The 12,328-nt window shown below is 32.3% G+C and overlaps 1 protein-coding gene across 5 annotated transcripts in view; it reads left to right on the top strand.

The window, feature by feature from the left end:
* Window positions 1-11,661, top strand: part of LOC129264918 (myosin-13-like) — a 30,147-nt gene extending 18,486 nt beyond the window's left edge. The window contains exons 18-23 of one of the 5 annotated variants that reach the window (XM_054902881.2): window positions 652-672; window positions 3,661-3,756; window positions 6,441-6,593; window positions 7,485-7,587; window positions 8,330-8,536; window positions 9,068-11,661. In XM_054902881.2, coding sequence (XP_054758856.2) covers window positions 652-672; window positions 3,661-3,756; window positions 6,441-6,593; window positions 7,485-7,587; window positions 8,330-8,536; window positions 9,068-9,228 — 741 coding nt within the window. In that variant the 3' untranslated portion in view covers window positions 9,229-11,661. Of the gene's footprint in view, window positions 1-651; window positions 673-1,705; window positions 1,736-3,660; window positions 3,757-6,440; window positions 6,594-7,484; window positions 7,588-8,329; window positions 8,537-9,067 lie in introns of all 5 variants that reach the window. The other 4 variants (XM_064101978.1, XM_064101979.1, XM_064101980.1 and 1 more) reach the window with 4 other exon arrangements.
* Window positions 11,662-12,328: the final 667 nt, after the last annotated feature.

The following is a 12,328-nucleotide window of genomic DNA, read 5'->3' as shown; positions in this document are numbered from 1 at the left end:
CTTTCTTTAATTTTATTTATAATTGAACTGTCACACCCCATTCCTTTTATTCTAATTATGACTTTAAAAAACAACCATGAATGCATGTGGAGACTTATAACTCGCATTTCCCATCATGCTTTGCTTCATGTATTTGCTGTTTGATGTTTGTCCGGGTAATTAATGAATGCAAATGTTCAATCTTCCATAAATATTTTCATTAATACCATTTGAGGCATATGTATTGGAAAGTTAACTTTTTTAGAACATAATATCAAATGTTAAAATGATTGAAAAATAATCATACACATGCATATACATATATGTTTCTTTTCCATTAGTTTTAATACATTTGAACATCAAGTTTCTGTAAAACCAACAGCACCAAATATATGAATTAATGGTAAAGATAATGCAAAGACATGTGTGTTTTTTTTTTATTAGAGAGATATTTATATGCATTACATAAAGTTTTTCTAAAACTAGTTGCATACTTCTACTTCCATTACACTCTATTAATGATTGGTTTATATTTGGATACTACCATGATTGCATTATGCTTGTATTTAAAGAAGTCATTGTAAGTATCTTACAACTAATTTGTTTATGACATGAATGAAACGATGCTTTCCCAAGTTAACCAGATTCTATTGAATCCATTATCTGATTTAGCCTGAGAGTGAGACTGAGGAAGTAAGTAGATATCAAGAGCACCGTCTCATCCTTGTTCAATATGGGTTTGTTCTTACAAGTTCCCTCCCCGCATAGTCCCATATGTTTAAATATATGTCACCCTGAATTTATTCAGCAATATGTCACATATATTCACAGCAATGGTATTCCCAGGTATTATGATGTAAGAGTTATTCAGTATGTTATCAGTCACCTCTTCTATTTTTTGTTCACCTTCATTATTTGTACATTACTCTCAGGGTACCATAGGAGGATTATGATTCATGATCAGTGGTTACTGGTACAAGGGTAATTGGCTAGAATACAGAAAGTTCGTTTGAAAACCACAGTTATGCAGATTTAATGTATGACTATTTGATTTAGCGATTGAGGAAGGTCTAATGTCACAAGGGAATTCACTCTTGTTACTGTGGTTGTAGACCACTCTGTATAAATCAATATAGATTATTACTGCACTCATTTAAGTAAGATCATTAAGATGAAAAGTAGGTGTCAAACCATACCAACATTTGTGAATTTATTACCCTGTGATAAAAGCACGTATTTACTATTGCATCAACTTTCTCACTGTATACAATAAATTAATCAGATTTTTGTCATGAAATCAACATTTGCTAATGGTTCAAAACCAAGGTACTAACTAAACTGCCGTTGTGAATTTGGACCATGAAGTTTTTATAAATTGTTAGGCCATTGGCCTAATTGTACCCAAATCCTATTCTGTACAATCAGAAATTTTATGAATATTTGAAAATCATCTATGATAATCCTTCATTTTCCTATGTATATTGTCTTATTGAACATATTTTTTCTCTTTGAACATACAGGATACTTTTGAAATCCTTTACCACTAAAAACCCTGATCATGTTATTCTCTATGGTCTTCTGACAGGCATTCACTTTGTTATGTTGCTCATCTTTATTCAGAAATTCCTTATTTGCATCATGTTCTCAACTTCTTCATTTTTCTTTTTGCCTTTTCTTTTTGTTTTTGTTTGAATTGAATGCTTCATGGTGATTGGCTGATGCACAGGACAAGGCACTTTTCGCCTTACCACCCAAGGTGGAGGATATTTCCGTCTTATTTATTTCCCATAATCATTGATAATCTCTCACGCTTGCTGCACCAAATGCACCGTTGTCCCCCATTAATTTCCCCCATCCTTAAAATAAAATGTGTAAGAGATAACTAATTATTAAACCTACTGGTATCATATGGATAATTTTAAACTGGTAATTGTAGTGTCTGAATAAGGTGTTCATGTATTATGATAAAACTCAATAATTTCAGTTGTAAATATGTACATTTGCCATTAAAACTTTTGTGCCATAAATTAGAACATTGAATACAGCAAAAAGAATGAAACATTATGAGAGAGAAAGAGGGGGGGGGGTGGGGGTAAACACTAATGAAATAATGCTCATCAGTCATTCAATGTATCATAAAAAAAATGCAGTATTGTCAATTTACTGTAACATGCATGTACTGAAATGGATTTCAACAGGTTTAAAAAACTTCATAGTATAATTTTAGTAAGATGGGAGAATTTGTGTTGTGACATATTTAGAAAAAAGCAATTTCTTTTTCTTAATAATTTAATTAACTTGGCTAAAGATATGGGCTGTGAATTGTAGCTTAGCTTAAATCTTTTATATGGTAATTAAGCAATTTATCTTCATTTGGTCATATTGTTGGTGCAAATAAACCGATAACGTGTGTGGTTACCAGCAAAGTTGCCAACTGGACACTAATTTATTTCCCATTCATGCTGTAAGATGAAGAGCATACATTGCTTGTGATTAATATGATTATCCTGGGTTTTCTTACTTTTGTTAATTCATCTCCATAATGTTGCAGTGTCTGGAGGGGTGAAATAAGGATTTTGACCCTGCAATAGAATTTATACATATTTTAGACTGGTTCACAAAGCTGTCTTATGAACAATGGGAATGTGGTTCATACAAATCTGTGCCTCATCCACATTAGCAGAAATGTGATTGTGCAGATAATGATGAACATTTTACCCATGTTAAAATACATTTTTAAAGTTTATATTTTTTGCTGTAATAAAAATTGATTCATTTGATTCATTTGACATACTATTTTGTTGATATGTCATGAAATTATTTGACCTAACCATCTTTGCACTTGACATTCCAGTTGCTTGTAAAATTATGTGTTTAGAAACAGCTAACTTATTTACAAAGAGCTTTGTAAAATTGTTTAAGGCATGTCATTAGAAGAAATCAGTCATTAGGTTTTTTTTTAATATTCATCTGTTTGCTGTTTGTTTTTATTTCATATTTTCAATTCAAGTTTTGTGGGAAGACAAAATCAATCTTCCCTTTCTTTACAAATTTCTACTTGCATTACATAAAGCAGAAATACAATTCCTTAAGCAGGGTATATTTGGGGCTGTATGAAATAAATATATGTATAATACCCAATTGTTGGTAGCCCTTCCTAATTTCAAGAAATAAAAATCTATCATCGCCAAAATAATGAAAATGATACAAATGGAAATCATTACATAGACAATTTTTATATTTTTTAAGGTAGCAAATTTTTGCATTATATTGCTGATTGACATTTTATGTTGAATCCAACCAGTTATATATTTTTATCAATATGTTTGATAGTAATGATGGAACATTGTCTTAATAAATGACAATGACTGAATATCTTTTAAACTTTTTAGATGGAACATTTCTTCAACTGCTTTTTCACCTACATTTAATAGTCTCTGTTTTTCATATTTCTTTAATTTCTAAAGCAATAATTTACATTTTTATGTTTCTTAGTTCTTCAAATTTTGTCATCATGTAATACAAAACCAACATACATTGCACATCAATACCTTTTGCAAATCACACAAGAATATTTATTGTGCATTTTATGTGCAATATTCCTATGTTTTACTGTATCTCTAGAGATATTCCTTTTGATTTTGTGGTTGGAATAGCTATTAGATTTTATCCCTTACATAGGTCAAAGTCAAACTACCTGAACTTCCTCCCATCGGAGAATCTCTCTTCACGTCAGAGGATGAGACCAGAAATAAAACCTTTAAGAGTCTCTCAAAGGTATTTCAGAGTAGAGCAGTATTTTGATCTATTTCTCTATGTTAAGTTCATAGTTTCTGTAGCTAGACTATAATTCACAATGTTCATTTGAAAATGTTATTTTTCTGCTTGCATAGAGCACTTTCCCAGCAGACTCAAAACTTTTTTCAAAATGTTCCAAAAACATTTTGAAAACCTTTATCTTGAAAACATTTTATGTTTCCGAGGTTTTGTTGTCATGGAAGCAAAGGATGGACAATTACCTTATTAATATTACAAATTGCTTATTTTTATAATTTTTTTTATACCTATGGAAAGGTAGTAATTTTAACATGACATGGGCCTTTAATAGCTGAATCATCATCAACTCGGTGGTCTGTAAAATTAAAAAAATTGTGTCATCAAAGAAAGTCAATATATTTATAAATCAGTTACTCAAGGAGTTATGGTCCATTCTCTCTTTTCCATGATATCAACTGTTTCATCTATCGTTTCATTTTATAAAAATTACATGTTATTAGTTTTTATAGGCATGTAAATGCACAATTTCAATACGCATATAGTACAGTAGTCAAATTCATACTATTGCATGTTAGTATATATTTACTCAAATTCTTTTTTAATTTACTTTTACAATGTTGGTAGAGTCAAATGTAGTCAATGATTCGTGTACCATATTACAGCTGTCACTACATATTTGGGAAGAGTGCTTTATTATATTTGGGCATATTGTGCCTCCGTAATTTGGTTTATACATGTATGTATAAACACAAGAATGAAAAAAAAATCATGGGCTTTATACCCTTTTAAGGGTTTTCCCCTTAAGGTTCTAGGAATGTGAATCTAATTTATGTACATATGACATGTAAATTAGGAATAATTGAATGAATAGCAAGTGAAATAGAATTTGTGTTATCCGTAGTAAATTTCACAATTTCATTGTAGATGTGCCTTGACATTAGGATACTAGTAATTGACTGGATTCTATAGCAATGCTCTCCTAGTCTTGTCAATACATGTGTGTCATGTATTGATTTGAATTATGGGGTGTTCCACAAAGATTTAAATCTGACTAAAAATTGCACTTAATTTCCCAGTTAAATCACCACATTGCAGGGCATGCTCTACTATGTATTAATCAATGAGATTATGTGTTAAATATCATGTGCATGTTGGCACTTTTAATCAGACGACTTTAAGCTCTTCATGAAACACCCCAGAAGCGCATTTTATTTTTGTTATGCATGAAATCTTATAGTGAAGATATTCTCTATTTATGATGTTACTTCATTTGACTGCTGTTAGGTATTAGATACATCTAATTGATGTATGTCATCGGTTCTATGGTGAGAGATTGAGGGTATAAAATTTGATTGAGGCATCTCTGTTTTTCATTTCATTGACTCTGTTTTATTGGTCATCTATTTGAATGAAGAAGAACATTAATTAAAGCATATGATACATCTGTATCATTTTATATAAAGTCACAGATGCTCTGCTAAAGCCAGGGTGTATGCTGCATAATCATAGAGCACTTAGACAGGTTCTGATAAAATATTATAAGTATAATAATTATCATTATTATCATCATCTTAGTTCATGTCATGTGACTAGTCATCCCTTTGCATGTTTTCCTTGGATTGTTTATCAGTGTTTTTAACTAACCATTTTGGCAAGTTTTGTGTGATTGCAGTGTTCTACTAACATAGTTATAGAAATAGAATCAGTTTTATATACCATGCATGTTAAGTGTACATTTGTAATGGTAGTAGTAGATTTTGATGTATGTCTTTACACAATTAAACCATAACTGCTTTCTTAATCTATTCTAAATATATCTTTTGCATGATTCCCATAGTTTACTAAAATAACACTTCCTAATATTAATATGTACATCCCTTATGTGGTGAGGTAAGGGTTTGATAATGATTAAAATGTAATAATCTAATGATAAGATTGCCAATGTCACTGATGTAATAAAGTACTACCAGTCGACAATAAAGTTAATTTTCTGCATACATTTTTTGGGAAGAGATTTTATAGAATACAGTTAACAAACAAACAGAACAAGCAATTGTGCCTGACTTTTATTCATTAAATTAGGTTTTGTTGAGATTGTGCTTTGGGGAGCCTTTCATGAAGCATCTTACCATTGATTTTCACTGACAAATTTGCTCTCAGCCAATCAGATGCTATGAATAAAGTATCTTCCAAAAGTTTTCAGTTGAAAAGCTGTGACAGGACTCTTCATGAAATACTCCCAAGAACCTGTTTCTATATCAGACCTAACATAGGTCATCAAATTTCTCTTCTTCATAGTGTGATATAAGTGATATAAGTTTATTTAAACCAATCAAGTGATATAATACAATTATTTAGCACAAAGGTTGGCAAAGAGAATATAACATGGAAGGTTTGGGACCCCATAGAAGCAGAGCTTGTGAAAGGGGCCCCTTGATGAAATAATATAAGAACATAATAAAATCCATTTACAATCATTTCATAAAAACTTATCATTCGTTTATCTTAGGCTGATGATGATGATGTCCACATCAATTGTATGGGGCATGAATTTGTTTGAAACATTGAAAGATGACTCCTTTTATAGATTAAATAATTGAATAGCATGTGGGAGGTTTTAATCTTCATTAAAGTTACTCCTGATTGCCAAATTTAAGGAGAAATGACAATTTTGATTCCTCCAGGTGGCATTGAGACACTTGCTAAAACAGCAACGTTCAGCTGCACTGGGAAGGATGAAAGAACAAGGTAGAGAGTTACAAGAGCTGGAAGAAAACATCTTTCACGCTGGACGTAAACTCAAGGCAGTCACTGAAGAGAATGTCAAATTCACAGGGGTAAGTGATTGATATCTCCTAGCCAAAGCAGGACAGTGTATTTTAAGCACCTTTCATTCAAAATGTTAATCTTCTGTCAGCTTGGTTGGTTGAGAAGTTTCTTGATAATAATAATAATAATGTACAAAATTTATAAAGCGCTCTATACGGACGTTTCAAAGCGCTAAGAGAAAAGAAAAAAAATATGAATATAAGTACAAGATATCTCAGTAAAAGAAACTGAAAGTGAAGACACCATTAAGAAAATTGATTATACATTAATTAAGTGAAGTTATTGAAATGCTATATCTAAATAGAGAATTTAATCCAGGGGATCACCTTTAATGGAAGAAAAGGTAGAGAGGAGCAAATAAAAGAAACATTTATCAAACATCATTATGGAATAAGAATGTAATGAAAGTTTGAGAATCCTCAATTTACTTTCTATGGTGATCCTCAAATGGGCAATGTTGCTTCCAAGTGCTGGGTTTAGGAGTACAACTGTTTGCACACAAAGATTTTTAATTTTCCTCATCTGTTGAGGTACAGCTTGTCTCTTGATCTAAGATATATCATTGGAAAATTATTTAAAACGACATGCTGAGTCACAAAAAAAGACATTTTGTGTTCAAAACATGTTGAGTGTTGTACACTTAAATAGTGAAGCCACATTGACTGTTTCAATTTGGAGCTTTGGATAAAGCAAGTATTAGGCAATATATAAGAAAATACTAGTATTATTTATTTTACCATGTATGATGTTCTTGAACACAGGCTTTGAGACCTGCTAAGTAATGTTTGTATGATGTTATTGAATGTAGGCTATTATTAATGAGTGTATGTATGATGTTCTTGAACACAGGCTTTGAGACCTAAATGTATTAATGAATGTTTGTATGATGTTGAATGCAGGCTATTGAGAAGATGAAGAAGGAGAGTGTTTCAATTGAAGAGCAGATATCAAGACACAGCAGCCTGGAGGAGAGCCTAAAACATCTTGTCATTTCCCAAAGAGGTGGGTTTATTACTCTTTTGGTTCACTACCTTCTATGGGGTCATTCAGACGTAGCATGACAAGGTTTTTGCGTACAAAGCTATTGGGAAATGAGGCATCAAATATTGCTGGGGCAAGAGACAATTTTATTGCAAACCAATAATTTTGTTTAAAAGCTGATGCAAAATTATAGAATGAGCAAACAATTTTTTGACATCATTCAATATGCCTCCTGATGTCATTACGAGTTAAAATGAAATCATGTGATGAGTTGTCCACACAATTTGGACATTTTTTAAAAATAGATTTCAAGTATATAATGTACTCTTTAGCAACATAAGTGGGGTACCGGTATTAAATTGAACTTGACTTGTGTGAACAGTGGGTAAAGGTTGTCAAATTTTGTTGCGTCAAATCCGAATAAGGCTTGTGGCATTGTAATAAGCATCTTTTATAAAATGCTGGCAGTTTTGATTTGTGTGAAGATATCAAGGTGACCACAATGATAATATGACTTTGCATGAAGATGTCCTGATAACAATAAAATTGTTTAGTGTTATTTATTGTACATTAGTTTCACTGAAATCATTCACAAAAATTTGTTCCTTGATCAATTGCTAGGCTTTGTGTTATGGAGCCCAGGTTACTGAAAGGTGAATGTTGTTTCTGCAAGTTAAGCTACCCTTTGTTTTACTCTGAAGGGTGAAACTATTGCTGATAGCAAGTCAATGTGACCTTATGTATCTTCTTTATTTCTGTGCAGGACACCTAGAAGTAGGTTGGGAGAAGGACAAGGCCCTGCAGGATGAGTTTGCCAAGCGAGATCAGGTGTTCCTTGATGATATCACTGATCTCTGTCGCCGTGCTGACCATCGGGAGCAGGTGGTATCAGACATCACGGACAAACTCCAGCAGGAGATACTGATGCTGGCCTCTCTCCTTGAGACGGTTGCTGAAAGAAGACCTCCGAGTGAGTATACTCGTGCTATTGGTGATGAGAGATTATGATGATGTGGATGATGATATTGACAATGATGTGGATGATGATGGTGATGATGATGCTGTTAGATAATTATAATTATAATGGTTGATGATGATTTTGATTGTAATTGTGATGATTGTGACAAGGATGATGATGATGATTAAGATGATTATAATGGTTGATGATGATTTTGATTATGGTTGTGATGATAATCATGATCTTGATGCTGGTGATGTTGGTTATGATAATGGTGATTGTGGTGATGTTGATGGCATCATGGCAATCTAATGAATGATGATGATGATCATAATGATGCTGATGGCAATGATGCCACTAATGCTGCTGATGATGGTGATGATGAAGAAGACAAACATGACAACGATTAAAATGATGATAGTGGTGGTCAGAATGCTATTGACCATGTTGACGATAACACCCTGATAATGACATGGTTAAAATGATTGAATATTTTAATACTTTATTTGTCTATATGTATTCATGGTTTAATTTCACCTGTAGATACCAGTCAGGGTAGTCGACCAACCACAGTCCCACGCCCACCTACCGTCCTGAGAGAATACCTAGAATCACGCACCAACCTCACAACCCAAGCAGGAAGAAAGACAGAGCTACAAAGTCAACCCAACTTTCTCAATCAGACTGTACCAGAAGAACTCTAGAAAGTAGTAAAGACTGTCTAACATCAGCTATCATGGAAGAATTGGACACAATTAGAGTGTTTACCAAGTAACAGGTGTTGTCCATCATCCAGAGTGGAATCCAGTTTACGACCAATAACCGTTTGTCATGCTGTATGTGGAATCCATCTCCTCATGTGGTAAAAATGATTATCTCACATTCCCTGAAGCAAGCAAAGCAATGTTTGGTGCAGCATAAGACTTGGCTGACCCCTAAAGATGCAATTACACTGCAATTTTTTTTTTCAGTACATTTCAGTCTGGTGCCAGAAAATTTTAATCTACTCCCATGGAAGCTCAAGATAGATTGCCTTTGATCTTTCCGAGGAATCCAAGGTCCATCAGATTATGTCATTTTGGAACATTATTTAGATGCCAGATTCAAACCTGCAGGATGTTTCACAAAGATTTAAGTCTGACTAAAAATCATACCTAAATTTTCAGTTTTGTGTAGTATACAATGCATGGTACATGTAGTATTGGTAATATGCTCTGGATATGTACGCCTCTGTGTAATAATCAGTGATAAGGTGCACATTGGCATTTGAGCTTGTCTTTTATTTAGACTTCACTCTTTGTGACACCCCCCGCTTGGTTTGAATTCCTCACTGCTGGGGCTTATCAGAGATAAAAGTTATCTGCTTTGGTTATGAAAACTTCTCATGTAAAAGGCAAGGCCTTGTAATGGCCAAAACAAAAAAATGCCTTATGTGGTATTGTATCCAAATTTCACCTGTATCTCAAAAAAATGAAGCCACTATCTTATGCCAAATGCAAAGATTTGAACGGTTTGCTACTCTCACGATTGTTTTTTAATTATGTATAATCTGTACATATTTGAATCTAGTGTGTGTTTATTTATTTTATTTGTGAAAGTGCAATATTATTCTAATATTTAATATTGTAGCCTTGGCAACATAAGTAACCTTGTCAACACAGCAACTTGAATTACATTGATTAGTTGTATGGTGAATGTATGAAATCTTTGTGAATGCATATATATGAATGTGCCTTTTGAATATCTATGCATCACAGACACAGGGGTAATTTCTTATTTAAAAAGTTTAGTTCCAAAAGGTATTATATCCATATTTTGATAATGCTTCAGAGAAAATGCATCATTTACCAAATTGACTACAGGCTTCAATGGAAGAGTGATTTTAGGAAGTGTGCTTTTTTACGTTGTTAGAAATTCAAGTTTGAAGCTCTTGTTCAAAGACGAAATGTCTGATTGAATATTAGATATGAATACCTCAGTATTTATCAGAAATGGATCTAGTACCTTTTGGAATAGTTTTAAGCTGTGATTCACTGTTTTTTCATTCATGAAGGATATCAATTGCAGATAGGAATAATTCAATTTGTGGCAAAGGTTCACAATTTTGTCAGCTTTTTTTTAATCTTTAAAGAAAATATGAAATCAATCTCATGCAATATTTTTCTATTCAAGCCAAGAAAATATACAGAGGCTAATGATTTTTTCTACAAAATGATTTTCATCCTATCAAAAATGTATATTTGGGATTGATTTTTTGAACTGTGTTCAAACACAACTTTTTCTGCAAAGTTCCCTTGAAGTTACAAACATGCCCCTGTAAATTGCTCTGGTTTCAATTGTTATGCTTTTAATGAAATTCAAAGAACAGCAAGAAAGTGCTCTTAATGGTTGGTATATGAAACATGGCCAAATGAAAGCTAACATGCTAATGCATTCAGGCAAACAAATGCACCAGATATTCTCTACAGGGTGTTCAATAAAATGACAATATGTCAAGTGCCTTTTATAATTAATATAAAAGGAAAATGTCACTTTGAAAAACAATGTGAATTGGCTTATAAACTTGATTCAGGTTTCTTTTCAATTTTAAATGCATAAACCAGAATTCAAGTAATGTTATACTTGGAACAGAACAAAACTGACACAAAAAAAGTGCATTTTACCATAGTTTTAATCCGAAATATTTCAGCTCGCATTACGTTTATGTAGTATTACATTACATATAATTTTAATTTTTTGTTCACTGATCATAGTACTGGATATGGATGTAGATGTACTGCCTTTTATAATTACGACATTCCATCATTTGTTATGTCAGTGCAAGGGGGTGTTAAAAGAAACATATTTGCAATTGATTGCATTATCTTTTTTTTTTCTTCAAATTTGTAATAGGTTGATTAACTAAAGCTAAGCAATTCATATTTTCTGTAGCAAGAAACAGACCAAAATCAAGAAGAAATCAATTGCAGGACATTACTTTTGTAACAAATACTATTGGAACAAAAAACTGATGTGAAATTGATTGCAAATTTTGAGTAACACCCCCTTTTCAATTGTGACTTTTTTTGTGTCAGTACTATATATATATCCCTTTACATAATTTCTATTGTCGATTAAATCATCTGTTCACCTACTACATAACTTTGTCAGCATGGCTCATAATTTATAGTAAAACCATTCTCTGTAACTAAATATATTTTAATAGTGATGAAGGGCTTATCTATATCTTGATTTTTCGACCCCTTCCACCTACCATCACTTAATAACTGGTTGAAATTTCAATTCAAAGATACACCTTTCACCAAATATCACCCAAAAATGTTGTGTAAGTGACATTTTCATATGGTGAATTACTTGAAATGTAGTCAATGATAAAGAGTTTTTGATTAATTAATGCCTAGTGTCTTAAAAGGGATGGTCCAGGCTGGAGATATTTATGTCTTAATAAATAGAGTAAATTTAACAAAGCAAAATGCTGAAAATTTGATCAAAATCTGATTACAAATAACGAAGTTATTGAATTTGAAAGATTTGCATTATTCCGGTGAAACAGTTCTAGGCATGTCCTTATGAATATTCATTAGGTGGGCTGATGATGTCATATCCCCACTTGTTCTTTTGTATTTTATTATATGAAATTAGATTTTGTCACAATTTTTCTACCAAGAACTAAAACAATTGGATTGACAACTGATTAAGTGCATTAGTTATTTATTGCCTCAACTTATTTTATCATAATGGAGACACATCATTTAAAGATGTATGAAAAAATGAATCATTTATTATTTCATGTAATAACATAAG

The sequence above is a fragment of the Lytechinus pictus genome, chromosome 7 (assembly GCF_037042905.1).
Source record: "Lytechinus pictus isolate F3 Inbred chromosome 7, Lp3.0, whole genome shotgun sequence".
In the NCBI taxonomy this organism is placed as follows: domain Eukaryota; kingdom Metazoa; phylum Echinodermata; class Echinoidea; order Temnopleuroida; family Toxopneustidae; genus Lytechinus; species Lytechinus pictus.
This window is presented reverse-complemented; position numbering and strand designations above follow the sequence as displayed.